At 42.8% G+C, this 18,162-nt stretch overlaps 1 protein-coding gene across 2 annotated transcripts; it reads right to left on the bottom strand.

The window, feature by feature from the left end:
• Positions 1–3,651: 3,651 nt before the first annotated feature.
• Positions 3,652–18,159, bottom strand: LOC105012431 (homeobox protein NOBOX). 2 transcript variants are annotated; one of them, XM_013135530.4, is made up of 9 exons: positions 15,535–18,159; positions 12,916–13,727; positions 11,882–12,041; positions 11,691–11,797; positions 10,260–10,399; positions 8,966–9,090; positions 5,201–5,444; positions 4,501–4,778; positions 3,652–4,183 (listed from the first exon to the last, which is right to left on the bottom strand). In XM_013135530.4, the coding sequence occupies exons 1-9, from the start codon at positions 15,566–15,568 to the stop codon at positions 3,822–3,824; spliced, it is 2,262 nt and encodes a 753-aa protein (XP_012990984.3). In that variant the 5' UTR covers positions 15,569–18,159; the 3' UTR covers positions 3,652–3,821. The 2 variants fall into 2 exon arrangements, with proteins under 2 accessions (XP_012990984.3, XP_012990983.3); XM_013135529.4 differs by having other exon boundaries at positions 4,501–4,817.
• Positions 18,160–18,162: the final 3 nt, after the last annotated feature.

Here is an 18,162-nt window from a genome sequence, read left to right on the forward strand (position 1 = left end):
CAAGTTCCAAGTAAAACATGTTAACGTCGTGCCACCATTATAGGCTACCATGGGCATGCTAATCATTATAGATTTTTAAAAACGAAATATTATTTTCAATATGAGAAAAAAAACGTGTGCTTGGGGAGGATGAAATTCTGCGATGTTGCAGCAACCTTACATTTTTCAGTAAGAATTCTATTTTAAAACTGGACTAACAGCGGTTTCTTGTACATAGTCACATGATTGATCAATAAAAATCCGCTGTGTTTAGGTTGGATTTCTGTAGTCCTGTCCTTCTGAATCAAGTTTTAGCCTAAGTTTAATTATAAACGAAATGTTATAACATTCATATATTCTTCCACAAGACGATGGGCTCTAAATAGAAATGACTGCTTCGTTTACCCTGGAAGTGAGGAAGTTGCAACCGAGAGAGAGACGCATCTAGTGGTGCCTGGATAAACGCGTATACTCTAAAAACGCTCTGGCAACGGGAAGGTACAGGGTGAAGAATTTTATGAGAAAAAGTGACCTGCACTTCGAAGATTGAAGAACACGAATCCCATATGGGTCTTTCGGTAATGGCAACTTAAGCCATACTGTCCAAATAGGTTTAGTGTGCCTACCGTTAAAACGATAAATAAATCTGTAGGAATTAAAGATGCTACAAACTTGACTTTTGGCCACTGGTTGTAAAAGTGGCGCTCTCCAACCCAAAACGGTTCCTGAAAACAGTACGTCATGAATGTGCCGATTTGCAACAACAATGTCGCATTGGCGCACCATGTCATCAAAATCACAAATTTTCCAACTTGAAATTCCATGGCTAACTGATGTATGATAGATTCTACTTATAGATCATGCACATTTGAACAGCATATTACACATCCAACCCAAACCTAGGAAGCTGAAAAAATTATTATGTTAATCACAAAATTCCCAGACTGCATCTTTAATTCGTAAAATAATTGTATTATAAGTCACACTTTGGAAGCTAAAACATATATATCGTCCTACATACAATTTTAACTTTATAAAATGCATAAAGAACATTTGGATACCACTTTTGAGGTAGGCTGTATGGGCCTTGGTATTATACGTGTATCTGCGCTTAATATGTGCAGGCTTGGGACAGTCCCGGTTAGTTTTCCCTCGTAAGATAGCTTCGCTGTCAACGTTTCTAACCCTGAAATACCGTATTTGTAGCTTCAAAATCGTACAACAAATGCTTTGATATCCACAGTGGTACCAGGCGGTGGAGCATTACTGGCTAGGAAACTTGTTGTGCGGTATGTCAATACTCCTGACTGCGTGGATGAGCTATTGAAATACATTGAAACCAAAGAGAGCTGTTCCCGTAAAACTGATCTACAATGGAAGTTTTGTTTTAGTTTTTAAGTATAGATATGTAGCCTACTGGTTGTTTTTAATTGATGACTAATGGTCAGATGTTGCTGGAATTTAAGATAATTGGGTTGAGATTTCAAAGACAATAATGGTTAAACAATGGTGGAATAATCTCACGGCCATTAAATAGCTGGGAGCATGCTGTGTCTGATACATGTGAAGGGTGTTTTGAGTGGAACACCTCAAAATTGCATGCAGCTTTCAAAAATGTTGTATCTCACATTGCGCATTCTAACAGTTGGAGACAGAATCAGGGGCAGGAAAACACTTTCACTGTTTCAACAGCTGATTCCTGCTCTGAATTTGATGTATTTTAGCAGACACTCCGATCCTTTTTTTTGTCCAAGCACCCAGTTGGGAATCGAACAACCCAGGCGTTGCAAACTCCATCCTCTACCAACTGAGCGTCATGGAATCACCATTGAGCTCATTGCGCTGCAATTCAACAAGCACTTAAGGTTCGTCAAAAACGATCTTGAACTACTGTATGTTTGATTTCCTAGCCAAAAAGAAAAACGTAACTTCCAGCACCATAATTACAGCTCATGACTGTTTAAATAAGGCCACATTTTACTATTTAACATTTGGAACGTTTTGTAGAAGGTGAATAATCTACGATTTATTAGGAACATGCATGCATGGTCAGGAAATGTTTGCCTGTTCCGCCCCCGCCTTGTGATCTAAGCAAGCTCGGTTTCACACTGGGGATATCCTGGAAAAATGTATCACAAACCTAAAACTACATGAAGGGTCCCTCTCCTAAGATATGCACACAATCTGACTATTGAGATTAACACACAAACATAGATGTGCAGATAAACATCACACAAACACACTCACACAGATAAGCACACGCATTACATGTAGTAGAAATGTTCTGACAGTGCCTTCTGAGAGTGAATAGGACTCCATAGGCCTCTACTGCCGGAACCAACTAAAGTGTGTGTGTGTTTGTTCTGTGGACAGCAGACATTGCTCTCACCAGATTTTGTGTAGGTTCCAAAGTGTGTGTGTTTGTGTTTGTGCCCTGAGCCTCTCCAGCCAAAAGCAACAGCTCACTGCCCAGTGAACAGGAAGAGAGACGTCCATTAAAAAACCTAAACACTGTTACATAACTAACTCCTCTGTTCACACACACACTTTCCTCCCTCACACACACACACACACACACACACACACACACACACACACACACACACACACACACACCCTTTCCTCCCTCATACACACCTACACCCTTTCATCCCTCATACACACCTACACCCTTTCCTCCCTCATACACACCTACACCCTTTCATCCCTCATACACACCTACACCCTTTCATCCCTCATACACAGCTATACCCTTTCATCCCTCATACACAGCTACACCCTTTCATCCCTCATACACAGCTACACCCTTTCATCCCTCATACACAGCTACACCCTTTCATCCCTCATACACAGCTACACCCTTTCATCCCTCATACACAGCTACACCCTTTCATCCCTCATACACACCTACACCCTTTCATCCCTCATACACAGCTACACCCTTTCATCCCTCATACACAGCTACACCCTTTCATCCCTCATACACACCTACACCCTTTCATCCCTCATACACACCTACATTAGCTGTCTCAATCCTACGCTCCACCCTTTCTCCGCTCCACCCATCCAGGGGATGCACAAAAAGGAGACAATATCTGAGAGAACGAGGGGATGGCAGTGCTACACAGGTCTGTTTTTAGCGTGCACACAAACACACACACACACAAAACAAATCTGGGACAGTTTGATTACTGGAAATCACAATGTGCAACATGGAGGTAACATGGGACCCTTTCCGACAGATAGGCTACTCTGTGGCTACTTAGGTCTAAAGATGATGTCTCGCTCAATGTGTATTGGACTGGGATGAGCGGAGACTTTAGAAGTCTGCTTCTGTAGATCCTTCCAACTCCATAAACAGAATCAGAAAACATTAAAAAAATATATCCCACACTTGCTCCAAAATAATTCCATTATCACCAGCAACAGCACTTGTTCAATGGAGTTGGCCTTCCATGTTGCACCTTATGGTGCTGCGAGAGTTTCACGTTGCTAGAGTGAACAGAAAATGATATTTACATATTATGTTAATGTTACTTAAATGTAATTGTTTTCACAACTGATGTAGTCTTAGTGAACACAAAGTTTGAGATGACAAAAAAACCAAAAAAGAGTAGCACAAACAAAAAACACATAAGCAACCAGTTCAATGGTATGTAACAAGCCTTTATTAACAACCTGAACAGAACCCCCAAACTATTAACCGTGAATCAAAAAATAGGTGACACACATACAAACCTTTAACATACACTAACATAAACATACATTGATATGAGAACAAAGAGAGCAGACACACACACACACACACACACACACACACACACACACACACACTAGTTCTGTCAGAAGTGTATAGGGGAGAAGTCACAGTGGAAATGGCTGCTGTGTATCTGGGGAGGGCTCTCAGTCTCCGCCTTCACGATGGCCGGGGGGTCCGGCGAGGCCAAGGGCGGCGTGGGGCGTCGGGGCTGTAGGGTGACGGCTCCTCTGGGGTGGGGGAATCGCAGGCTAGAAACTGAGGGCAGGACCTGGGCTGAAGTGTGTGTGGTTCTCTGGGAGTGTGTGTGAGAGCGGGGGTAGTAAGGGGCTGGGGCATAGGAGGAGGGGGGGTCCCGACCCCCCAGTGTGCTGTTACGTTGCTGAAACACGGCTGGCTGGCTGTACATCTGATCCCACGGGCACGGCTGGTACGCCGTGAGGCCTCCTGGACGCACACAATTTGCTTGTTAACGTCAACCTCAGAATCAGCCAAGCCCAGTGGAGCCGGTTCGGATGTGTGTGATCCTGGCCTGACTGACATTTTTGTCTCAACAACAAAAAATACTATTTCGGCTTAAGGTAAAACGTGCATTTAAAGTTAATGATAGAAATTATGTTAATTTTTGGTTAAAGCATTAGGGATTAAGTTAGGTTACATTTAAGTATAACAGGTAAATTTTTTGAGGTTAAGGTAGATTACATGGATAGGGAAAATGAGGAATACTTTCTCTGGTCCCCAAGAATATCCAGGAAGTGACTCACCATGTATCCCAGACTGCAGTAGGATCTGTCCTCCTCCAGGCTGTGTTTGAAAGTAGGTGTGGCCTCCCGCTCCATAGGTCACCACCCCGGGCCCGCACCCTGGGCCAAAAGTGAGGAACGAGGTGGGGAGGGCATTGCCCTCGGGAGGTTTGGGAGTGAGGTAGGGGGAGGGGGTGAGGTAGGCCAGGTGGGAGGGCTGGGGCTGGAGCTGGTAGGAGACTGTTGTGCCACCCTGGTGGCTGGAGGTCAGGTAGTGCTGAGGGTCTACCTTCATTGAGCTGGTGGTCAGGGGATCACTGTTATAGTCAAACGGACAACTGGGAACATAAAATATACACACGCACGCACGCACACACGCACGCACACACACACACACACACACACACACACACACACACACACACACACACACACACAAGCTGATTTACCCAATGTCATCATATGTCACTTGTTAGTGCCACTCTGTCCACGTATGTCCATCTTATGTCATCTAATGTCTTCGTAGTTGCTACATTTTGTTCATTCTTATGCTTAATGCCTATCAAGGAGCAGCGGGCCAGATCCAAAACCCACGCCATAGCAGAACATGTGTACCAGAGGCAGCAGGTCACACCAATGGACCGCCCTAGACCACAGCTGTGTGCAGTACTTAAGAGCTGTTATAAGACACCCCCTTCTGCCTGTTTCATGTCACACTTACCCAGCGTCTGTCTGTGAGGGGTGAACGTGAGGATTGGACTCCAACACATCCATGAACAGAGGCGATGTCGGGGTGGGTGTGGGCTTGGGCGTTGGTGGAGGGGGGGTGTGGGTGGGGTTGGCAGGGTTCATGAAGGTAGCCAGGAGGGGGAGGCTGGCGCGTCGTAAAGGAGGTGGGCTGTACATGATGGGGGGTAGATGCTCCACTGGCGGTAGCCCCACATCGCCTCCTCCTCCGGATCTGCCTGGGAGGCCCAGAAAGACACAGACATCGACAAACACCAGTTGACAAGCACTTTTGAGGTTGACGCACACAAACATTACATCCTGTTGACATAAACCTGAGAAAACTTAGGTTATGCTGATCAGGATACCGTGAAATGTAAACATCTTGTCTGGTTTACAGTAATATTTACATAGTTTGCACAGACTCAGTTTCACGTACTATCATGTGTTTTCAAACATCAGGCTACCTGCACAGTAGCTAATTTAGCCGGTAAACTCCTTTACTGGACCACTGGCTTAGTCTACCGTCAGACCCAATAGGTTTCTGCTTAACATTTCACAAGCCATTTGTTCTTAATCTTCACTGATCAGTCAATGGAAAGAACACATTTGTAATCTAGCGGGCAAGTTGGCCATTTCATTTCAGACACTCAAAGACATGTTTTTCAAGACAACATTCTGCAGAACTTAATCTTATATTACAACAAAGTTTGTAATATATTCAAAAAAAAAGTTTGGGCGCTATCAAAAATGTTAAGAAAAACAGAATGCAATGATGTGCAAATCATTTAAACTCTATATTCAATAGAAAATTGTACAAAGACAACATATCAAATGTTGAAACTGAGAAATGTTTTTGTTTTCTTGAAAAACATATGCTGACTGGGAGAGGGGCAACAAAAGGCTGGAAAAGGTGTGTAATGCAAAAAATAAAAACCTGGTGGAACATCTCACAACTAATTAGGTCAATTGGCTACAGGTCAGTAACACGAAGCAGGCGACTACATCTTGTCTGAATGACCTTTGACCTGTCGCACTCACTCCCACGAACATGAAGTGTTTCGAAAGACTAGTCCTGGCCCACCTTAAGTCTTGCTTCCCCCCAACACTGGATCCCTACCAGTTTGCCTACTGGTTGAAGATTCTACAGAGGACGCCATGTCCACAGCTTGACACTCTGCCCTGACCCAAATGGACAAAACCAACACCTATGTGAGAATGCTATCCATAGACTTTAGCTGAGCAATCAACAAGATCATCCCCTCTAGGCTGGTCAACAAACTCCATGACCTGGGGATCAGCCCCTCTCTCTGCATCTGGACCCCAGTCTGTCAGGTTAGACAACTTCCCCTCCTCCACCCTGATCCTGAACACGGGTGTTCCACAAGGCTGTGTGTTGAGCCCCTTCCTGTACTTCCTCTTCACCCACGACTGCGTTCCTGTACACAGTTCCAACACCATTGTGAAGTTTGCAGACGACACCACGGTGGTAGGACTGATGAGTGACAATGACGAGTCAGCCTACATGGAGGAAGTCAAGCGCCTGGCGGCATGGTGCACTGACAATAACCTGGCCGTCAACGCAAAGAAAACCAAGGAGCTCATTATGGATTACAGGAAGTCTAAAGGCTGCAGCCACACCCCAGTTCTCATCTCAGAGGGCCTCTCCTGGACCCTCAACACCTCAGCCCTGGTCAAAAAGGTGGAGCAGCTCCTGTACTTTTTGAGGAGGCTGAAGGCCCGTCTGAAGGCCCGTCTGTCCTCGAAGATCCTTGTGAACTTTTACCGCTGTACAATCGAAAGCATTCTGACTAACTGCACCACAGTGTGGTTTAACGGTTGCTCAGTTGCCGACCAGAAGGCCCAGCAACGGTTGGTGAACACCCCCCCCAGAACATCACTGGTGCTCCCAGCCATATTAGACCTCCAGTGCAAGCGGTGTCTGCACAGGGCCCGCGGGATCATCAGGGACCCTTCACATCCGTGCCACAAAGTGTTTGCCCTCCTTCCATCAGGCTGGGGTACAGGTCTCTATGTTCTCACACCAGCAGGCTCAGGAACAGTTTCTTTCCATCTACAGTAACCCTGCTTAACTCTATGACCCGGAGAACTTTGTGACCCATCACTAACCACACCCCCCCACCTCTCAGGGACCTTGTTGCACTACTCCCTTTGTACTACTCTAACACTGCTTTGGAAAGTCTGATAGTTTTCAGTTGTTACAGGTGCGAGTCTACCTCTGGAACCTTCCTGCTGCTATCCCTGCATTTCAGTTGCAAATGCACCTTGTACATTTAGTTTGCCTCTTTGCACAATTATTATTGCCATCGTGCTTGCATTTCTACAGTTGCTACATATTCATGTCTACCTTCGGGGACCTCATTGCTGCTATCTCTGCATTACCCGCACAACTATTATCCCACTTGTAACATTCATTTTACTTAATACTTGTACATTTTCTGCCCTCCTCTATTTGCCTTAATTGCACATTTTGTATTGCCATTTGTACTGCATTTGCACATCTATACATTCCACTTGTAATATACATATCCATATATTATATTATACTTATATACTTGTAAATCTTTCTGCACTCTTCTAGTTGCACTTCTGGTTAAATGCTAACTGCATTTCGTTGTGCTGTACTTGATCAATGACAATAACGTTGATTCTAATCTAATGATTTTGTATGAAAAGAGCATCCCAGAGAGGATGAGTCTTTCAGAAGTAAAGATGGGGAGGGGTTCAGCACTCTGTGAAAGACTGCATGGGCAAAAAGTGCAACAATTTAAGAATAATGTTTCTCAACATAAATTGCAAGTTAATACTCTACCATGCAACGAACAAACCATATATAAACAAACAAATGCTGCCCCCTTCTCAGGGCCCACATCCAGCTTGTTATCAGAGCATAGCATTGGCTTCACAGATGTGCGAGTCACCAGAGCATGGGTGTCTTGCACATCTGTGAAGCCACCATTAATGTTGAACAATATATACAGGTTTCAGAGCAACATATGCTGCCATCCAGACAACATATTTTTCAGGGAAGGTCTTGCTTATTTCAGCAAGACAATGCCGAACCACATTCAGCACGTATCACAACAGGATGGCTCTGTAGTAAAAGAGTCCTGGTGCTAAACTGGCCTGTCTGTAGTCCAGACCTGTCACCCACTGAAAACATTTGGCGCATTATGAAACTAAAAATACAACAAAGGATAGCCCGATCTGTTGAGCAGCAGAAATCCAATATCAAGCAAGTATAGGAAAACTTCAAAACTACAGCCATCGGTCTCCTCAGTTCCCAAACGCTTACAGAGTATTGTTAAAAAAAGAGGTGATGCAACACAGTGGTAAACATGCCCCTGTCCCAATTTTTTTGAAAAGTGTTGCTGGCACTAATTTCAAAATGGGCATGTATTTTTCCAAAAACAATAACATTTCTCAGTTTCAACATTTGTTGTCTTTGTAATATATTCAATATAGGGATAAATGATTTGCACATCATTGCATTCTGTGTTTTTTTTTTAGCATTTTACCTTGCGTCCAGACTTTTTTGGAAACAGAGTGGTAGGCTATATGAGAGATTATCCATGCAGTCAGTGTACAGATTTTAGGTACTCTTCCATTTTAATGAGAAACACTGTTCATTCATGAGCTACTTGTGAACCGCATAAAAGCTGATTCCCACGGAGACCTTAAGAAAGACATGAGCTAGAACACTGTGCGCACGTAAACATGGTCATTGACTGCCGCCTACCTGTTGGGCTGGAGGAGAGGCTTGTCAGCAGGTTGCCATAGGAGGGGAGGGCCTGGGTGGTGGGAGGGAGCGGTAGGGAGAGACCAGGAGGAGGCGGGAAGGTTGCGGTCTGTCCTAGGACCATCCTGTACGCATGATATCATAATCACCAACAACCTTCAGCTGGAAACTGTTTAGTTTGGCCATTATCGCCAATGCTGAGGGCTTAAACTAGTAACATTGCATGGACTTTCTGCACCAATAGGGGTCAAATATAAGATAGTACTGTTACGGTTATTCCAGTTACTGGTCAAAGATAGTGAATGTTCTTCAAAGATAGTAATTGCGTGTTTCTTTAGTGAACAAAATTTTAAGTATTAGACGGACCATCAGAACTACACAGTCTAACAATGACACTGTACCGTCACAACGACCACCAAGACATAACTTGGTTATTATGTCACAATTTAATACAATTGATCAAAAATCCCTAGAAGAAACAGTTCTACATCTTAAAGCTTCCACATCTTGTCTCGATACACTGCCATCAGTATACTTTTTTATAACTATTTTTAACTCTATAACAATGGATCTACAGCAAATTGTTAATGGCTCTCTGCAAGCAGGCATTGTCCCAACATCCCTAAAAACAGCTGCCATTAAGCCTCTATTAAAAAAGGGTCTTAAGTTGAAGTTTATAAATAAACTTAATAAGCTGTACATTTATAAATAAACTTGCTTGCTTCTGGTATAATGATCCAGCTGGCCCAAGTTATTGATCTGAATACATACAGAAATGTGCCTTAAATATGATGTTTTTCCCACTCATTAAAAATGAATTCCCCCCACCACAGATTCTTTTGGTTTACTTCCTCTGATGTCATCTTGCCAAGTTCCTGTTTACACATGCACACTTCCTTCCTGTTTACACATGCACACTTCCTTCCTGTTTACACATGCACACGTTACTACCGGATATTTAAGTTAGGGGGATGGAAAATTATAGAAACGTCTCTTCATTTAAAAAAAGAACATTGTTTTGGTGGTAAGAGTGGCCAACATGCTTTAGCAGGATGACGCCAGGAGGTGTTTTTTGTTATAAACTGAGTAAGGACGCACAACATCTTGGCATGTAACTAGTAGTGTAGTGAATTACTCTCCCCAGTGAGGAACGAGTAAAGTCATCCATTATCGCTGAAAGAAGAAACTAATAGTATGGGGAAGTTGCAAATTGCCTGGAAAACAACATCACTTGGGTCGGATATAAAATGTTTTTTTTTTTCCCCCATATGTGAGCAGACACGTCTGAGGTGACCTGGTGTGTGGGTGTGATGTCAGAAGGGGGGCAGGATTGGGGTTGGTATCCTGGGAGCTGGTGTAGGTCGGTTTTGGTTCTGGCTTAACTGCAGAACGTCCGGCCTTCCTCCATTTTGCCCTCCGGTTCTGAAACCACACCTGCGATGGACGACGGAGACAGACGGACGTTAAGGGGAAGAGTGAGGGGCAGACGACACGAGAAGGAAAGGACAAATACAGTTAGATCTGGAAATAACTGGACGGTGACACAAGTAATTTGAGGGTATTCACATCCAAAAAGGGTTTAGGATTTACAGCTCTTTAATATGTATCCCCCTCTTTTTCAAGGGACCAAAAGTAATTGGACAATTGACACAAAAGCTGTTTCATGGACAGGGTATTCCTTCGTTATTTCTTCATCAATTAAGCAAGTAAAACGTCTGGAGTTGATTCCAGGTGTGGCATTCGCATTTGGAAGCTGTTGCGGTGAACCCACAACATGCAGTCAAAGGAGCTCTCAATGTAAGTGAAACAGGCCATCCTTAGGCTGCAAAAAAATTTGACAAACATTCATCAGAGAGATAGCAGGAACATTAGGAGTGGCCAAATCAACAGTTTTGTACATTCTGAGAAAAAAATAGCACACTGGTGTGTCTTAAAAATCCTTTCCATGGTAAAGAAAAACCCTTTCACAACATCCAGCCAAGTGAAGAACACTCTTCAGGAGGTAGGCATATCATTTTGCAAGTCTTCCATAAAGAGACGACTTCACAAGAGCAAATACAGAAGGTGGGTGTTTTGTAACAAGGGTTTTGTTAATACATTGATTGATTGATTGAGGTGCAAACCATTCATGAGCCTCAAGAACAGAAAGGCCAGATTAGACTTGGCCAAAAACATTTAAAAAAGCCAACCCAGTTCTGGAACAGCAACAGCAAGATCAACCTGTACCAGAATTATGGGAAGAAAAAAGGCTTGGAAAAAAGGCTTGGAACGGCTCATGATCCAAAGCATACCACATCATCTGTAAAACACGGTGGAGGCAATGTGATGACATGGCCATGCATGGCTTCTAATGGCACTGGGTCACTAGTGTTTATTGATGATGTGACAGAAGACAGAAGCAGCCGGATGAATTCTAAAGTGTATAGGGATATATTGTCTGTGTATGAATAAGGGGACTGTGTATGAAAATGGTTGCAATTCCTAAAGGTTTCATACGATATTTTTGTTCAACCCCTTTAATTAAAGCTGAAACTCTGCACTTCAATTGCATTTCGGTTGTTACATTTCAAATCCATTATGGTGGCGTACAGAGCCAATATTATGTTAACTGTGTTAGTGTCCAAACATTTCCAGACGTAACTGTATTTACTTCAAATCCTACGTCGTTGTGCAACATAAAGTGAATTTAGGTCAAAGGTTGCCAACCCTCCTCAAGAGCACTAACCATGATTCTCTGGGGCGTGACGCCCACCATGGTGGCAATTTCCTTCCTCTTCTCTCCGTCTGGGTAGTGTTCCTCCTGGAATAGGCCCTCCAGTTGCTCCAACTGGTCTACATACACACACTCAGGTTAAACAAAGGAAATACTGTAGCTCATGTGATACACGCACACGCTAACACGCGCACTCTTCTCACCCGTGCTGTAGAGCGTGCGTGTCTTTTTCTTGGTCATTGGTGGCAACGGTGTGGGGTCTCCCATGGTTACGGCTGGCAACAGGGGGAGAGGAACCTGGCTACGACCCCGGGTGTTGTAGCGAATTGAACGGCGAGTTGAGTACACTCGAGTCAACTTCACCTGTGAAACAGCAGAGAGAGAGAGTGTGTGTGTGTGTGTGTGTGTGTGTATTTTCATTATATTCCGTATCAAACTGATCCAAGTACATGTTCTAGAGGCAGTGCTTTACTTGGGCATTCCAGTACTTGACTTGGGCAAACAGCATTTCCGATTCAATTTCTAGGCAAAAGAGCTGTCATGGACGTCTGGGATAGGCTAGAACATAGTTCTGTCAGATCCTGCACTTATTTCATCCCAAGTGCAGGGTAGAGGTAACATTGTCCTCAGGCTATGGGCATTTAAATGAGTGACTAATATTCTATGGGAGTGACCTTCATGAGTAAAGTATATTTCATCCTTTGATTTTTGTGAAAATACTGTGAGACGTAAACTAACACGTCATGTCTAGGCTTGCCTGAGCCAGGCACTTCACACAGCAAGACAACCAAAGGGCTAACAGTCCACACCACTGAATACAATGTTCCGTAAAGTAGCTACCTTGCTACTTAGTAACATCATTTTATCACAATTTAGGATTTCTAATCCCATAGTCGGTGCAGCATAAAGAAAGCTCAGCTGTCCCACAATAATGTTACAAAATGTGTTTGTGCTTGGTTGCACCAAACACATGGGGGAAGGTGTATATGATTGGTTGGTTGACAAAGCCAATTGAGCCAATGTCTATCATGCCAGGAAGCTGTCACTGACTCATATTGGCTAATGAAGGCCAAGTTTGATGGACAGTTCCACCCAACCTTCCATGATCGTCTGGGGACATTATTAGTTCAGGGGTTGTGTGAATTTTATAGGACACTGGGATGGATTATATTGTAATGCATTACAATGCATTACAATCACATTGCTTTAGAGAGTAATCTTGTTTTGTCTGTCTTACCTGTAGGTTTTGGGTGGAAGGGGGAGGCGGACTGACACTGTGGGGGCGCTTCACCCCCTTGGGTTGAAGGGGTTGGGGGTGAGGTGGAGGCTGGGTTGGAAACAGGACAGGCCCAGAGGGACAGAAAAACCCAAATCCAGAGCTCAGGTACCCAGAATCCTCATGGGTGGTGGTTGTCATGCTGAAAGGCTCAGTCACTATGCCAAGGAAGTCAAGAGGCAGAGCTGACTCCATCACTCCTTCCTGCTTCCTTTCTTCTTCTACCTTCTCCTCTCCATCCCTCTCTCCAATGTCCTTCTTCTCTTCATCCTCATTCGCTCTCCAACCCTGAATATCCACCACATTCTCATCTACTTCTTCCTCCATCCTTCCTTTCCTTTGTCTCAGTAGCCTCTTATCCATTTGTCGAACCTCATCTATTGCTCCAACCTCATCCATCCCTCCACCCTCATCTATTACTCCAACCTCATCCATCCCTCCACCCTCATCTATTACTCCAACCTCATCCATCCCTCCAACCTCATCCATCCCTCCAACCTCATCTATTGCCCTAACCTCATCCATCTCTCCACCCTCATCCTCCACCTCACTTTCCTCTTCTATTTCTTTTATTACATCCTCATTCATCTCTCCATTCCTCTCCTTCTCTGGTTCTACATTTTCTTCCTCTTTCTCCTGTTTTCTCTCTCTTTCTTCCCTCTGTCCTTCATCCCATTTGTCTCTCTCTACCAATGCTTCTCTTCCAGAGTAGTCTCCATGGTAACTCTCCTCCTCTTCAGCCTCCTGTTCCTCACACAGGAGGCTTGGGCAGTCTGTATGCAGCCACACAGAGCAACTTAGGATGACATGACACTATCGTAACCCAACATAACACAGATAGCATGATGAAGTGGTAAAATGTTCAAACAGACATGATGAGGCCAAGCACTACCACACCTGTGCATTAATTAGCCCAAACTGGAAAAGCTTATAGCGAGCTAAAATATGTCTCATTCATATTAGAACCATAGAAATAGAATCATAGACAGGTTAACATCAGAGCCACTATACATCAGAATGGGGTCATTTGTCATCCATCTTACCTGGAACCCCTTCTAAGCCAGCAACAATCAGAACACATGACAGAGGAGACACATAAAGTCTTATAACTGTTATATGTCCTTAGTAGGATACAGAAAAACATAGATGCATAGCATAGGGATGATATCGCAGACACAGATTAAGTCTTGTTCAGGACAAAAAAAGTCTAGGTCAGTGGAGAACTTAATTTACACAATCATAGCACTTAAGTGACCTTAAGTAAGAAACTTCTTATTTTAAATTGTCTTAAACAAAAAATAAATTTTAGAGTGAAGAAACAAAAATGTGATACAAAAGTAATTGATTAATTCAAGAAAATTCATAGACTCAACTCTATTGAGCTTGACTTTTTTTTTTACAAGACTAGTTCTGCTCGTTTCAGGTCCTGTCGCAATGTCTCAATGTGCCACAACATTTCGTTCTGGACTTGGTCTCAGGTCTGAAGTCCACGATTAGAGGGTTGAAATGAAAAAACTAGTGGAATTGGAACAGTCCAGCATAAAAGGCAAGCATACGTAGTCTTTTTAGCCAGGTTTTGTTAACATTGATCATGCACACTGATTTTGCCAAGGGGTAAGAGGCCTTGTTCAACAGACAACTGGAATGCTACCATCTCAAACGTTCTCCATGTTAACATTATGACTCTGACAGTGGTTCAGTAAGGCACAAAATATAATAATATAACCAATATATAAGTCGCACATGCGATATATATTACAGAAGTACTCTAAATTCATTCAAGTGTAAAGATTTATTGACAAAGCGTTTTGACTCAAACATAAATACAACACTGAAATACACAAGACAGATAGTACCCTGTCTGTAATAAAATTAACAAGCATTTACTCTCATTCCTAAACCATCAAATATAGACTTGCATCTCAGGCCACTTCCTTACAAATCTTAACCCAAGCCAACACAACTCTCAGCCAGTTCAGAACTAATTTGCCACGTGGGAAGAGATAGTGGAGCACAGATGTCTAGGTACACTGAAGTAAAAACCTGTCCGACAACGCCATCTGGTGATCATTAGCGCGACTTGATTGACAAACATTATTAGAAGTATAATGACATGTTGCGAATTAAGTTATGTTGCGTAATTTAGCTACCTAGTCATTTAAAATAATGGATAATATAAGTAGTTAGCTTCCTTGCTAATTTCTTTAGGCTAGATAAAATACCTTTGAATAATATAAATATATGATTTCATATTGGTTTTCTGCAGTAGAATTTAGTATTTGTCCTCAAAATTATCACCAACGGCATTGTCTGGTGCCGGGTATAATGACGGGCCTATTTGAGTGAACTATATTTCCAAACTGCTGCTTAATATCTATGAGTTGCCTAAGACTGCCCATCAAAACAGAGTACCTACAATTAATCAAACTTAAATTGAGCAAAACATCAACTAGAAAGCTACTGTGGTTCACTAGAACAATTTAAGAGTTAACTAATTAGTTGAGAACGCGTTAATTGAGCAATGAAACAATAAATCAATTAATTAAACCACGCAAAATAGTGTGTTAATTTCGTCCTCACCGTATTCGTCAGCTGACTCGCACTTTTCATCCATAAGGAACCTGCTTTTACAAGCATTAAACTCTAAACTAGCAATTTGTTCAATGATAAAGTCGAACAATTGATGGGAGAGTTTCTCTGTTTTGAGGCAAGTGTTAAAGTTGATTGACAAACTAGCTTGGGGTGAAGCCTACCGGACAACCTCGTGTGCAGAATTTAGGCGAATCAGCCAATGAGAGTCCTCAATGATCCGAATGGCGCCGAGGTGGGAGATTCCGAAGAACACCTACGATGCGTTCACCGAGACGAGACGTTTTGAAACGTTGAGATAAGATCAATAGCTCCGTTGTTGGCCTTTCTATTAGCAATGTATCAGAACGTTTGACAACTTTAACGAGGCTTTGGGAACAGTAGTCAATGTTGCATGAACATAGGTAAATGCGAGTATGGCCTTGTAACAGAAAATGCACCAATGGCTCCATCTCCACAGAGAAGGTACAGTCAACTCCAGAAGTATTGACACCCTTCGTGAAATTGAGCAAAAGTGAATGCAAAAAAACAGTGAGACATATTGTGGGCTCAAACATAAAAGGGAGCCATTTACTAAGATTAGAACACAATCATTTCTAATACATAAAACATTTTATTGAGTGGTATTATTTTTGGTTGCAAAACATAAGCTTCAAAAGTATTGGCACCCCTGCAATCAAGATTTTTACTCTAAATGTTTTTGTCTGGAAGAGTGACTAAATCTTGAAGATTCAGCAACAACTGAGCCTGGATAATATAAAAGATGAGACTGCAGTTCTTTAAAGGCCTTAGTTTAGATACACAAAAATAAATAATAATTTCATCAGCCAAATATTTGAACCAGCATTTGGCAATTATTTTTACCAACATTATTGATATACATAATGAGCAACAGAAAAACAGAACTTGATGGCACTGGGTTCTGGATAATTAACGTTTGATGTTTTGCCAACCAACTGGACACGTTCCATCTGTCAGAAAGTTGTTGAACCATGAGACTGTCTGAACAGATAATTCAGTTTGTAAATAACTGAATGAATAGCCAACAGTGTCAAAAGCTTTTGAGAGGCCAATAAAGAAAAAGACATCTCAAGGGTGTGAGTGCTAATTAGACACTACAGTGGCTCTTATAGCGAACGTGCAAAGACACAGCATTCAGGCTAATTCCATTATAGCTTTTTCAATTTAACACAAAATAATGTATAGGTGTGTTTGGTTACAGGAGACATTTGTTTGTATGTAATTTTGAGGCTGGACACATTACTGTACTGTATCTCTTAAGTTAAATGGATTATATTTCTGGTGTCTTGTGGAATAAAAGGAGGACCCTAGCTGCTGGACCGTCCTTGGACCATTTATAAAATACATTTGATTGGTTGTTTTAATTGATACCGAGTTTTTTCAACAGTAGACATTGGTGAATATGATGCTTGTTCTTTATGTGAAAGTGGAACATGAATTGCATTACTGAAGTCACAGGTTTGTCCTGGTGTTGATGGGTTCATTCATATTCCAGCCACTCTCCAGTACTGAGTTTTGTCATCAACACGTGACAGTGGAGGGCAGTCCGAGCAAGTCATCAGGGGGGAGGTGCTGGTTTGGGATTAGACATGATGACTGGCACCAGGTCATCAGAAAGGATCAGCCAATGCTTCTGCTTTTGCAGTAGTAACTTATATCACCCACCAGAGGGAGCCTATGTACTGATAGAGGCTGTCCAGGACCATTTAACTGTAGATTTATTCCATGCACTAGTTCTTATACAGATACACTCTAAGGAAACAAGTGGCACACGGCAACTGCTACTGTATCAGCTAACCCCCTACCTCTCACTGTCTCTAGCTTTCCCCATGGGGTCAGACCCATAGAGAGGGATATAATTCATAACTGGGATAAAGCAAGTTCTAGCCTGGACAAAGCCGTTGAAGGCATGTGCTATTTTTTATATAGTCAACTGGGTGGGACTTCAAACTTCATAGGCTGATCCCTCCTAATTACCTGGTCGGTCATGTGATCACAGCTCCAACCGAGTCCTCTGGCAAATCCAACGGGATCATTATGAGAGGTCAGCCTGTGGATTACCGCAAAACTGACCATCATTGAAATTGCCTCAATGGAACAGGTTCACAGGTGAGACCTCTTTCAATCTCTGTGATAAGACCAGTACAGATTTTGTTTGTTTGGGGAAATATGTGGTTGTCTAGGTGACACCAGTTCTCTATAGTCACATTGGTGGAGTAAACCAGGCTAGCTGTGTGGTGACTGGTGGAAAGTACTACATTCAAACAGCAGAGGGCGCAAGGTCATAGCGTTACACGGCCAGCATCACTATTTATGCATGATGTGCTAAACCAAACTCCCGTTCTCCCTCCTCATTCTTCTCCCTGAAATGCACATAGTAAGCTTCTCACGGGGGACGTAAATCCAATTGGATTGGTGTAGACTGAAGCAGTATCTTGTCTAACACATAGTGTATACCAATCGAATCCTCTCAGATTGGCTGAAAGGTAGGTGCTTCTGATTTGAGATTCAGGCAGGATCTCAGAGCGATTTGTGTTATGTTCGTTCAGTTCTATTTAATATTCAGAGCTCTCCAACCCATTAGTCCTCTCATTTTCC

This window comes from Esox lucius, chromosome 10 (genome assembly GCF_011004845.1).
Source record: "Esox lucius isolate fEsoLuc1 chromosome 10, fEsoLuc1.pri, whole genome shotgun sequence".
In the NCBI taxonomy this organism is placed as follows: Eukaryota; Metazoa; Chordata; class Actinopteri; order Esociformes; family Esocidae; genus Esox; species Esox lucius.

Coding starts and splice junctions, on each gene's coding strand:
- LOC105012431 (XM_013135529.4), bottom strand. CDS start 15,568: ATGGATGAAAAGTGCGAGTCAGCTGACGAATACG. Junction 10,400..11,690: donor TCACGCCCCAGAGAATCATG/GTTAGTGCTCTT, acceptor CGTCCATCGCAG/GTGTGGTTTCAGAACCGGAG. Junction 9,091..10,259: donor ACATCACACCCACACACCAG/GTCACCTCAGAC, acceptor TCATGCGTACAG/GATGGTCCTAGGACAGACCG.